At 42.6% G+C, this 13,097-nt stretch overlaps 1 protein-coding gene across 1 annotated transcript in view; it reads left to right on the forward strand.

Annotated features, from left to right (window-relative positions):
• Window positions 1-8,073: 8,073 nt before the first annotated feature.
• NARS2 (asparaginyl-tRNA synthetase 2, mitochondrial) overlaps window positions 8,074-13,097 on the forward strand; it is a 114,966-nt gene continuing 109,942 nt past the window's right edge. Inside the window, exon 1 of the mRNA XM_036324848.1 lies at window positions 8,074-8,525. Within this exon, the coding sequence (XP_036180741.1) occupies window positions 8,385-8,525 (141 nt within the window). The 5' untranslated portion in view covers window positions 8,074-8,384. The remainder of the gene's footprint in view (window positions 8,526-13,097) is intronic.

The following is a 13,097-nucleotide window of genomic DNA, read 5'->3' on the forward strand; positions in this document are numbered from 1 at the left end:
AGGTTATTTTGCTTTGGTTAAAAAATGGCTCAGGTAGAAAAGCGGTCCCATTCATATTAAGACAGTGTACAAAACTGTAAATAAAATGTGTACAGTGAATTGTCTTTTAGACAGCTAGATTTGTCCTTTTATTTCTCCATCTCTATAGAAGGAATTTGTAATTCTTATTGCAAGCCAGTCTCTATTGTGTCTTCTCCTGTAGTGTCTTTCACGTGAACAGCGTAAGTTTGGAGCACTAGTTTGATTATGTTTATTACAAATTTTAATAAGTTGAATAGGTAGCATCAGATATATGAAATTTTAAAAAAAGAATATCCTTATTTTTAGGAAATATATAATGTAGGATTTGGGAGGAAAGGTGCATGTTGTCTAAAATTCTCAAATGGCTCAGGAAAAAAATTATACAAATATAATATGTACATATGTATAATATATATAATACATATGTATAACCCACATAATATGGAGAGAAAGAGAGATTTTAAAAACAATAAGTTAAACATGGTAAAATAGTAACAATTAGTGAATCCAAGTAAAGGTTATGGGAGTTTTTTGAAGTGTTCTTGTTAATCTATATTACTTTGAAATAATTTCAAAATAACTTTAATCTATAATGTCTCCTCTCCTTTTTAATGCTTTTAATATTGAAGAAATTGGTTCATTTGTCCTATAGAATTTCCTAAGCTCTGGATTATACAAATATAATATGTACATATGTATAATATATATAATACATATGTATAACCCACATAATATGGAGAGAAAGAGAGATTTTAAAAACAATAAGTTAAACATGGTAAAATAGTAACAATTAGTGAATCCAAGTATTTCTTTCTCATGGTATTATTTAGTTTTTCCTCTAATCCCCATATTTTCTGTAAACTAGCATTTGATCTGGTGCTAGGGTTGGCAAACTATGGTCAACAGGCTGTTTCTGTAATTCCTAAAAGCTAAGAATATTCATTTATATTTTTAAAAGGTTGTAAAAACAAACAAGTAAAAGAATATGTGATAGAGACCATATGTGGCCCACAAATTCTAACATATTTGCTACCTGGCCTTTACAGAAACCCCTGACCTAAAGACAAGCAAATGTAAATTTTATTTATTTGTTTGTTTATATTTACAACTAGAGGCCTGGTGCATGAAATTCATGCACGGGTAGGGTCCCTAGGCCTGGCCAGAGATCAGGGCCAATTGGGGCCTTACAGCTGCCAGCCGGTGCCTTCCTTCATTGTGAGCCATCTTCTGGTCATCAGCGCACATTATAGTGAGTGATCGAACTCCTGGTCTCCTAGTCAAACTCCCAAGGGGACACTTTGCATATTAGCCTTTTATATATATAGATAATGCTTCACATTGTCAGTATGCTAAGCATTTCCTACTGTATCACATCAGGAGGCATATAATTAATGTATCATTGTCACACTCTCAATGATGTTAGAATTAATCAGTTATTTCAGAGGTGTCAGCCTGATCCATTTATATATTTATCAATGTCAGAGAGGAAGGGAGAGGGAGGGAGAGAGAGAAACATCAATGATGAGAGCTTCCTGCATGCCCCACACTGGGGATGGAGCCCACAACCCAGGCATATGTCCTGACTAGGCGTCAAACTATGACTTCCTGATTCAGAGGTCATCACTCAAGCACTGAGCCACACAGGCAGGGCCTGATCCACTCTTTATAAAGTTTCCTGTCAATATTTCTCCTAATTTTTTATCATCCATTGATTATTGTTTCCTAGATGTTTTATTAGAGATTATAAAATAGAAATTTTTTTCTAATTCCATAATTCCCTTTGCATTGTTCGGTTGGAATTCTTCAGTATAATATAACTTTTCTCTTGTTACCTTAAAACACAGTTCAGGAAAGGCAGGACAAGTATTTGTTTCTTATGATGCACCACTTTTCAGAATAATGAATTGGTGTTCTGAGAGTCACCAGAGGTGGCCAATAGGGCTTTTTGGAGATTTGGGGGATTTGTTTTTTAGCATACAGTATTGATGTCTTCTGGGAGGTTTATAGATTTAATGTGCTTCCCCAAATTGCAGGTGTTATTCTTTATGCACAAAGAGTCCCAACTTTGGGATCCCCTTAAACCTGTTTTCTGTATTCTTTGGACAAGACCTCATTAGTATTTGATAGCTTCCTCACTTTTTGGCACAAAAAGCTGTTCCATTTTGCACATTTCCTGCCTCAGACCTGGAATTGATCATTTCTCCAAGGAGCCCTAGTTGCATGGGTAGCTGCAATCAGGCTTTTGCCACCTCCAGTCCACTAAAACAGCCTATCAGTGTCTCTAAACACTCTGTATTTCTAAATCCAACAATCGTTATCACTTCTCATCTGACCCACCTGTCTGTGGCTTTCTACATGGCTAATCACTCCCTCCTCCTGAAAATGCTTTCTTGACTTGGCTTCAGGGACACCACACTCTCCTGATTTTCCTCCTCCTCTGTGGGCCTCTCCTCAGTCTCCTTTGCTGGTTCTTTGTCATCTTCCCAACCTCCCAATATTGACTGCCCAGTGCTCGGTGCTTGAACCTTCTTTATTTTTTCTATTTTTACCTACACTGGCTTCATTTGAGATGTCATCTGTTTTATGACTTTAGATACCACCTATATGCCAATTACTCCTAAAGTTATTTCCAACCTAAACTGACTCCCTGAATTCCAGATTCATGTGTCCAATGGCCTACTAAAATTTTCCACTTGAGTAACTAAAGATATCTCAAACTTAACATGTCTAAAAGCAAACTCCTAATCTTGCTAGTGCCCCCCCCCAACAAAAACCTACTTCTCCCCCAGTCTTCATCTTGGTTAATGACAACTTCATGATTCCTTTGCTCAGTTCAAAATCATGGTGTCCTCCTTGACATATGTTTCATAGCCCACATCCAAATACTTCAGGAAATCCTGTTGGCTCTATTTCAAAATACATCCAGAATTGGAGCACTTCTTAAGACACCCTCTACTACAACCCTGTGCCAACCACTGTAAGAACTGTAAGACTGGTTTCTCTTCTGGATTATTGCAGTAACTTCCTAACTGCTCTCTCTGCCTGAGTCCTAGCCCCCTCCTCTTTGATCTAGTGTCTTTTATTAAACTGTAAATCATCTCCTTTTTGTGTTTAAGTGCTTACATAATTGTTTATTACTTTTAGACCAATGGTGAGAAATGGTCAGATGTATTACTGGGAACGCTCTCTTCCAAATTCTTTGTCATAAGGACAAAATTTTAAATTTTAAATACATTACAATATGTATATTTTAAATCAGTGGTTATACTTTTCCAAAAAGATCTCTCATTAATTATGAGATTATGTACCTATTTGACCATCTACTTGGGGGTTGGGCGTAGTAATCCTCAGAAAATGCAGGGCACTTTCTTAAATGAAAAGTACTTGCCAAAAGTCTATAGAAAACACCATGTTTAAAAGCAGTGGAATACCAAGGGAGGGCAATGGGTGTGGTCTGCCCAGGGTGCAGGCAACAAGGGGTGCACAACTGTTGAGAATTTTCAAACAATAACACTTACCAAAAGCCAATCTGCTTTTTATTTTCAGTTATAAACTAAAACTCTGTGATAAAGTACTCCACCCTGGAAAATATAGCTGAACATTTGTGGAATTTTACTATTTTGAAAGTGTTTCTTCTTTATTTATAACGTTTAGAAACTTTGGGGGGGAAATTGTCCATTCTTTTCAGTCTCACCTCATCAATGGAAAATGTTGCAAAATGTAGGTGGAAATGTAGGTGCAGGCTGTAAAAAGGCTTTCTCAGACAAGACGGAGTGCTCATTATGAAGCAGCATGTCCATTAAAGGAATTTGAAAAGCTAACTTCAATCTTTGAAGCACTATGTGATCCCAAAGAAAAAATAAATAAAGGAGGATCAGCTCAGATTGTATTGCCTATTATATGAGTTATCTTGTGTTCTGGTGTGAAATTAAAGAGGTTGATTATACACAAGAAATATTTGTAAACAGCCAGAATCAGCCTCAGACAGCATACAGTGAAGTTCTAAGCTGTAGGATTTCTCCCTGAAGATCAGCAGAAATTGTACAGGGGGCCATTAACGCTGCAACTCAAAAAAAAGTAAGAAAATAAACATTTAAATGGGAAAAAATCCACTTATAAATAAGAGTGACTGGAAAAGTGACAGAAATGCTGGTCTTACATTGCTGAAAAAAAATTGAAAGGGTAATTTTTAGAGTTAATTTTCTTCAAGAACTGAACACCATTTCTAAAGCAAAGGACAAAATAATATCAAGGTTCGCTATCATTCAGCCATTTTCTCACCATTAACCATTGTAAAGGCAACCAACAGAGTGGGTCAAGATATTTGCAAAGCTTATAACTGAAATATAAACATAAAAACATTAGAAGAGCTCATAACTAAAATATAAACGTAAAAACTTGTATAGATTAAAAAGAAAATCAATTAGAAAAAGACTACTCAGTAGGAAAATGGGCAAAAGACTTAATCAACTTACCAAAGAAGAAAACCCAATGAAAACAAACACTGAAAGATGCTCAGGAGCCCTGACTGGGTAGCTCAGTTGATTAGAGCATCATCTTGATATGCCAAGGTTGCCGGTTCCACCCGCTGCCCCCCGTTAGGGCACATACAAGAATCAACCAAGGAATCTATAATAATAAAAGTGTAATATGCTAATTAGACCGGACATCCTTCTAGACAACCTTCTGGACAAAGCTGGGGCTGCAAGGGAAGCCCGGGTCCCAGGTGCCGGAGGGAAGCCGGTGCCGGCAGCCAGGGGAAGGAAGGCCTACTCTTGCACATATTTCATACATTGGGCCTCTAGTATAATGTAAGAAAAGAAGTTCAGGCCCGACCGGTGTAGTTCAGTGGTTGAGTGTTGACCCATGAACCAAGAATTCCCTGTTTGATTCCCTGTTGGTGGGGGCACATGCTCAGTGGGGGTTGTGCAGGAGGCAGCTGATTGATGTTTCTCTCTCATTGATGTTCCTATCTCTCTATCCCTCTCCCTTCCTCTCCCTCTAAAATCAATAAATACATATTAAAAAAGAAAAGTTCAAGTCTCAAAGTGAGGGCCTCCTGAAAGCAAAAGGAAGAAACTTCAGATCCAACTACGAAGCAAGTGGTGTTTCTCAAAGCGAGTCAGCATCATCAGGTGGGAGACCCAGGAATTTGCATTTTAACAAGCTCTGCTGGGGGGATTCCTATACACACGGAAGGACTCTGCCTAAAAGAAATATACCCAAAATAGATGAAATTAATCTTGAGCCTTCTACGTTGGGATTTCCATCGAGTTGACTGATAAAATTAAGGGGGACTCCCTAACTCTAAAACAAAACTCACGAAGGATGGGGAGTGTTCAGTCAGATACAACACGCACATTTCTCTATCACAAAATTCACAAAACATTTCAGGTAATACTGTCGACAGCCCTGTGGTGGAAATCTAGAGTTTAAGTTACTTCCAAAGATTCCACAGCTAGTGAGTCATGCAAATGAGATCTGGACCAGGACTTTGATTGCCAGGCAGATGCTCCTTTCCCCTGTGCTGTTGAACATGATGGGGGTTGTGGGTGAAATGGAATTTTGAGGTGGGGGGGGGGGAAGGGAATAAAAAGCACAGAATCTCTAAAAACACTAAGACACTTTTTCTTATCCAACACTAATTGAGTAAATTCAAGCGTAATGAAAACCCTGAACACTGTGTTATATGTACTCCATGACCACATGGGGTATCAGAGTAATACCTACCTTTTCGAAGCACTGAGTTTTTGCATGTTACGCTGAAACCTGTCATGCCCCGCCAGATTAAAACCTTCCCCGAAAGCTGGCCAGTAATGCTGGAAGTGTCCACTCCACAGACCTGCAGTATCAAAAGGTAACAACCAGGCCCTGCCCGCATGGCTCAGTGGTTGAGTGTCTACCTAAGAACCAGGAGGTCGTAGTTCAATTCCCGATCAGGGCGTATGCCCGGGGTTTCGGGCTCAATCCCCAGTGTGGGGGCGTGCAGGAGGCAACCAATCAATGATTCTCTCTCATCATTGATGTTTCTCTCTCTGAAATCAATATATATGTATACATATATATGTATACATATAAATACATATATTTAAGGTAACAATAAGGCTGTTTCACTTCTGTACCTCACAACAAGGATACCTCAGGGAGCTTCCTGGATCTTAGAGAGCCTGATAGGCAAGTCCTCTTTGTGTAGTAGAGGGAGCAATTGGAGGTTATTTAATCGCTGCAGTAACAGTGGGTAAGGAAATGGACTCTGGTGCCAGGCTTCCAGTACAACAGTACAAGCTGTTGAAAATTCTCTGAGCTTCAGTTTCTCCTTTGGAAAATGGGGATGGGGATGCCTACCCTGCTTCAGAGGGCTTTTGTAAAGTTTAAATAAGTTAACATGTAAAGAATTCTTGGCGTATAGCAGTCTATATTATTATTGACATGCTACTATATTAATTTTGGAAAGATCACTCTTGCTTATTGTCTGAAAGGTGATGAATCTAAAAGGGACATGCCATTCCAAACTTGAAAATAAAAATAAGATGATATGATTTGACATAGACACATGCTCTTGTAGGAAGTAAACCAACTGGTCACTACTTTTGATCCCTGAACAAGGTAGGTGGATTCAAAGAGATGTGAACTGGGAAATACATCATTGCTGTGCCCCCCAGGTTGTCCCATTCCCCAGATTCTGTCACCAATAGGTTGAAGGCATATTGTGTTTTAAAGCCCATAACTACATAATTCTGAAGGCGTTTGGCTGGAAGTCCCATATTTCTTTTCTCAAGGTTCAAAAAGGGCCCAACAACTGTGGTAGTATTTTCATGGGAAATATTTTCCAGTCTCCCTTGAGAACAATTTTTCAGTTCTTCTGGGCTGTTAATCATCCTGGCACCCTGTTCTGTTTGCCTTCTGGCATGTAATACTCTTTCTTACTCTCACACCGGCTAAATTCTGATCCTCCTCAAAAACTTGGCTGAATTATTTCCTCTTTAGGCCACTATGGCACTTGGGTCCATTTATGTGCATTAATTTCATGTTGCAATCGTATCTTGCCAGTCTCCATCTCTAGACCATGAGCTCCTTGATAGAAGGGACCGTGATTTTATTTCCCACTTGGAGACACTGCATAGCATGCTAGTTTAGCACATGAAGCCAGGATTTGGGAGTTTAAATCTCACACTTACAGGATGTATACCTTTGAGCAAGTCATTTAACTCTTCTGTGCCTAAGTTCCCTTATGTGTAAAATGGGCCGAATAGTAGTGGCAAATTTAAGTAACTAGCCTTTACTTCTTTTAATTAGAAACCTTTTCACTGAGTTATAGGGAAAATATATATTTTGGGATACATTTTAAAGGTAGCCTAATAAACAAAAGGGTCAATGTTTCCAGGTCAAACCAATGCAGATAACTGTTGGGGTAAAAAAAGAGAGACTTGAAGATTCTGGCAGGCAATGCGAACATCCCAGCAGGCTCTCTCCAGCGTCTTCACGCTGTGTGCCTGCTCGCTCCCGTGATGTTCACAGTCTCTTCAGTTGCTCTTCCTTGTGAGAGGGCTACCTTCTTCAGCCACGCCTGGCATCCCACACTTAGGCTCTGCCAGGGGACTGATCCCCCTTTTAGGCACCTGTCTCTTTAATCCCACACAACTGGGATCGAGCAGGGGTTATGTCTTGTCTATATCTGTGCTCAGATTTAGGAACGACTGATAACCTCAGGCTAATGCTCTCACCAACTAAGTCTCCTGAACGCTTTCCCCCTTCATCAGTCACTCCTTGCCTCTCACTGTTCCTCCTCATCGCCTGCAAACTTTAGAAATTAAGACTCTCAGACCCCGCCCCATTGGGCTCCGTTGTTCCTTCAGCCATTAGCCCCTATGACTTTAAGGCCTTAGCCCCGCCCCATCTCATCTCCTGGTCCCGCCCCTTCCTTCGCTCCGCCTCTTCTTTAAGCTGGAGTCGCGAGTACGCATGCTCTCTCCCAGCCTCCTCGTAGCGTGATGACGCTAGCGTTGGCGTAGTGACGTATGGCGGCTGTTGCTCGCGTTTGGCTGGGGGTCAGGCGTAGGTTTAGGAACCACGCGGGACCGTGGGGCGTCCCGTCTGCGGCACGTGGTTTCCTTTGGGCTCGCGCCGCTCACTGTGTTGTCTCCGCCCCGCCCCCTCGGGGAGAGGGACCCTGGACAGGTTCTTTGGGGGCGGAGCTGCAGCCGCCGAAGGGGAAGGGAGCCACCTGGGAGCTTCGGAGCCCCTGAGGGCCGGGCTGCAGCCCGCAACTGGGGAGTGGCTGAGCCGGGAGGGTCCCCGCAGGCAGGGTCCGAACCCGCTAGGATCCGGGCTGGTGCCGAGGAGGGAGGGCCTGGCCACCCGCGATGCTCGGGGCCCGGTGCCTGCTGCGAGCCCTGCGCTCCTGTTCCTCTGCTCCCTGCCCGAGCCCCAAGCCTTCGGCCAAACTGAGCGTGCGGGACGCTCTCAGGGTCCAGACCGCGAGTGGGGAGCGCGTTAAGGTTCAGGTTGGTGAATGGGAAGGGGATGATGGTGTGTGTGTGTGTGTGTGTTTCTCTTTTTAGTGACTTATATGGCACCTCCACATCTAGGCTTGCCTGGTACTGTCGGGTCAGAGCGACCAGCAGGGGAAGTTAGAAAATGCAGGCAGGCAATCCTGTGCGTTCACACTTTTCTCCTCTCATTGGCTACCATTACTCTCCCCAAAAACTGTTGCGGTGCCTGTAAAGCGCGGGAACTCTGCTCCCTCGGTACCAGGGCATTACCTGTAAACTTGTTAGTCATACAGCGAAATAAACGAAGGAGCCCCTTTCGCCTTTGCCCTGGCAATGAACACCCACACTTGTATGGTGGTTGTGTTGAGCTAGCTCCTTGAGACCAGAAAGCACATCTTACCTGTCCTGGTCTTCCCGCCTGGCTGACCGTGAATATTTGTCCAACTACCATACCTTTAATTCGACGTGTAGCCATCTCAGTATCTAAAGCGAGGCTTTGCATATCGAATGCAATTAGGAAAAAGTGGAGTGTAGCAGCTTGAAAGAGTTGTGGAGTCAAGCCTCCTAGATTTAAATCTAATGGGCATATCACTTAGGTGGCCTACACCTCAGTTTCCTCTTATAAAAATGAAGGTAGTAAGAGTCCTTGAGTGAGATCTAGTCAGTAAATGTTAGCTATTATTTCCCTTGCTAATAATATTTGCAGCAGCTGCACCTAGATTTCCTCTTATAGGAGCAGGCCAAGCAGGGTGGTTTGCGTATCTGGTGGCTGAAATGCAGTGATACAATTACTTTTGTTGTCCTCGCATGGGCTTGGTTTTTTAGCAATTTGAGCAGTCTACCCCTCTGCGTTTCTTTGGGTTTCATATTCTTTCCATGATCCAAATCAAAATCTTTTCTTGAATTCACCTATTAATTTGACATACATACATTAATGATACCTTTTATGTGCTAGCCTAAAAAGGTCTCGACGGTGAAAAGGACTTAGTGCCTAGGTTAGAGGCTTTCATTTTAGTGCTGTGCAACCTAGTGTAGTAGCCGCCTGACACTTGCTCTACTACTGAGCACTTAGAATGTCACTAGTCTGAAATGAGAGGTGCTGTAAATAAATGCCAATTTTGAAGAACAAAAAAGAATGCAAAGTATTTTTGTATTGATTACATATTGTTAATGTGGGCATAATGGGTTAAGTAAAGTATTAAAATTCATTTCAGGTGCAAACCTGAGGTTTGAACACAGTTTGCCTGATGAGCTCAGGCTCTTAAACTCTAAGCTGTGCTCCCTCTTCCTGAGCCTGGCTCATAGTTACAATGAATGAAATAATGGGGAGGGGGCAATCTAGCCTAATTTATCTGGGTTGAGGATGAAGCAAGTAGAAGAAGAATACTGTATATGTTTGGTTAGAAAACATCTGGCAATACGTACATATGGTGGATTTATTCTCCTCCCATCTCCCTCCCTCCCCCATTTAAGTAGGTGGATGGGTATTTTTTCTTTGAAGGAGCTAGAGAGCAAATCAGAAAGCAGTAGATGCAAGGCTTCCTTTCTAACTTTTGTTTCTAAAAGCCTAAGTCAGTAGAATAACTGAGTTTGCAGAGGAAGCAGTAAAGAAAGGGGGGGTTATTAAATTAATTTCATGTTTCTTTTTATTTTGTTTTAAATACATTTTTATTGATTTCAGAGAGGAAGGGGGAGGAAGAAAGAGAGAAACATCAATGATGAGAATCATCTGTCGGTTGCCTCCTCTATGCCCCCCACTGGGGATTGAACCTGAAACCTGGGCATGTGCCCTGCCCAGGAATTGAAAGTGACCTCCTGTTCATAGGTGGACACTCAACCACTGAACCACACTGGCTGGACTGTTTCTTTTTACTTTTAATGTGACCATTACGAAAATGTAAAATTACTTATGTGGCTCACATTATATTTTTGTTGGACAGTCCTGGTATGATGGCTAAAACAAGTAATTACAGCAATATGATAGATATTAGTGGCATAAATAATGAACTTGGAGAAAACAGCAAGGGAAGTCCTTAACTGTGTGAGGGGGTCAAGGAAGGCTCTTTGTCTATAGGGTATGGTAGGGACACAGAAAGTAAGGGTCAGTACAGTCATTCCCCACATAATAATGTTCTCATCAATGACAGATCACATAAAAGGCATGGTCCCATCTATATATATAAAAGCCTATGTGAACTGTCGACTAGTGGCCTGGTCACTATGATGTGCACCGACCACCAGAGGGAATGCAGGAGCTGCCCCCTGGTGGTCAGTGCGCTCTCACAGTGGGAGTGCCACTCAGCTGACTGATGTGCACCAGGTGCAGGGCTCACGGCTGGCAAGCTCAGTTGAGGCAGCACAAGCCTCTCCCGTAGACACACCCCCTGCACGCCCCTCCCCCATCCGGACTGGAACCAGGATGAGGACTGACTAGCAGGAGCCTGCAGCTGCTTCTCGGTCATAGGCACGCTGATATCACCCTAGGACAGTCACACAGAGAGAGCAGCAGAGCGGCAGCGAGCCTATCAACTGGTGACGGTGGCAGGTTCAGCGGGGCCGGGATGAGCAGGAGCAGCACGTGGTGTTGGACTGCTGGTTTTGGCCAGGGACGCCAAGGGACCCCAATGGTGCACAAATCCGTGCACTGAGCCTCTGGTTCGAATAGTTGCTGTGATGCACACCAGGGGGTAAGTTAGCTTACTGCAGAGGTCTGGCTGATCGGGACTGGGCAAGACGGGCTGGACATGCCCTGGAGTCCTCCTATGGTCCCTCCCTGGCCCTTATTGTGCACCGGTGGGGTCCCTCAGCCTGGCCTGTGCCCTCGTAATCCAGGACATCTCGGGGGGTGTTGGAGAGCCGGTTTCAACCTGATCCCTGTAGGCAGGCTGAGAGACTCTACCAGTGCACAAATCTGTGCACTGAGCCTCTAGTAAGATTATAATGGAGTTGAAAAATTCCTATCACCTAGAGCAGTGGTCGGCAAATTGCGGCTCGTGAGCCACATGCGGCTCTTTGGCCCCTTGAGTGTGGCTCTTCCACAAAATACCACATGCGGGCATGCACGTACAGTGCGATTGAAACTTCATGGCCCATGCGCAGAAGTTGGTATTTTGTGGAAGAGCCACACTCAAGGGGCCAGAGAGCTGCATGAGGCTTGCAAGCTGCAGTTTGCTGGCCACTGACCTAGAGACTTGGTAACCTGATAACAGTCGTAAGGCAACCCATTGCTCCTGTGTCTGTGGTGATGCTGGTGTCAACAAACCTACTGTGCTGCCAGTTGTATAAAAGTATAACACATATAGTTATGTGCATACTTCTAAGGATGATAAACGAATATGCTACTGGTTTATGTATTTACTATGCTATACTTTTATTGTTATTTTAGAGTATACTTTTTCTACTTATAAAAAGTTTGCTGTAGAATACTTTTTCTACTTATAAAAAGTTTGTTGTCATGTTACACCTGCCGCAGCCTCATACATCTTCCATCTACCAAATCTCTTGATTGCATCATTTTCTTTTGTGCTTGATTTAATCTCCTGTTGTTTTGTGCAATAACATGTAGGTGTTTAGTAGCTATATTGTCTAGATTTAAGTGCAGTCTATGATGTTCTTACAATAAACAAGTTGCCTAACAATGCAGTTCTCAGAATATATCTCTGTCGTTAAGTGGTACATGATTGCACAGTTTTTCTAAATAGGATCATCTTGCTTTTCCCAGGCTTGTTTGATAGTTAATCAAACACTATCAATTGTTTCACAATTACTCAATGACTACTGGAGGAATATTCCCCCTTAACTTTTCTGCTAGGTAAAGTTAAGCTAAATGTGATTGGTGAGAGAGCTGTTTTCAATGTTAATTGGCCTACCTGAAGACATTTCATTTGTATTCAAACCAACCTGTCATTTAAATTCAGAGTGTCTGAAAATTTGTGTGCTACTTAATGTGTTCATACGGAGAAGTTTCTTGAGAATGCGTTGTGTGGTATTTTGTAAAGGGAAAAAAAAATCCCATAAAGATGCTTCTAGTCTATAACTACATAATTTCCCTTCTTGGAATTTGATATAAAAGGAAAAAGAGACAAAAATAAGTGCCCTATTATTCATAACCCAGTTAAGGGGGCATAGGAACAGGAGAAAATATGTGAAATAGCAAATATTGGGGGGATTGGTTATGTGAATTAGGCTCTCAACCTAATGGAATGTCAGGCATGTATTCAGAATGATGAGCTTTATTAACAAAAGGAAACAAAAGGTGGCATGCCAAAGCTCTATCTTACTGTGATAAGAACCAGATCAATTTTATATATGCACTAGAGGCCCGGTGCACGAATTCGTGCACTGGTGGGGTCCCTAGGCCTGGCTGCTGATCGGGCCAGTCGGGGCTGATCGGGGCCGGCCAGCCAGGGGGGAAGGACTGTGGGAGGTTGGCCAGCTGTGGGAGTTTGGCTGTGGAAGCACACTGATCTCCAGGGGGCAGCTCCTGCATTGAGCATCTGCCCCCTGGTGGTCAGTGCGTCGTCATAGTGACCAGTCGTTCATGCGACTGGTCATACCGGTCACTTAGGCTTTTATATAGATGGA

Source organism: Myotis myotis, unplaced genomic scaffold, assembly GCF_014108235.1.
Source record: "Myotis myotis isolate mMyoMyo1 unplaced genomic scaffold, mMyoMyo1.p scaffold_m19_p_10, whole genome shotgun sequence".
NCBI classification, from domain to species: domain Eukaryota; kingdom Metazoa; phylum Chordata; class Mammalia; order Chiroptera; family Vespertilionidae; genus Myotis; species Myotis myotis.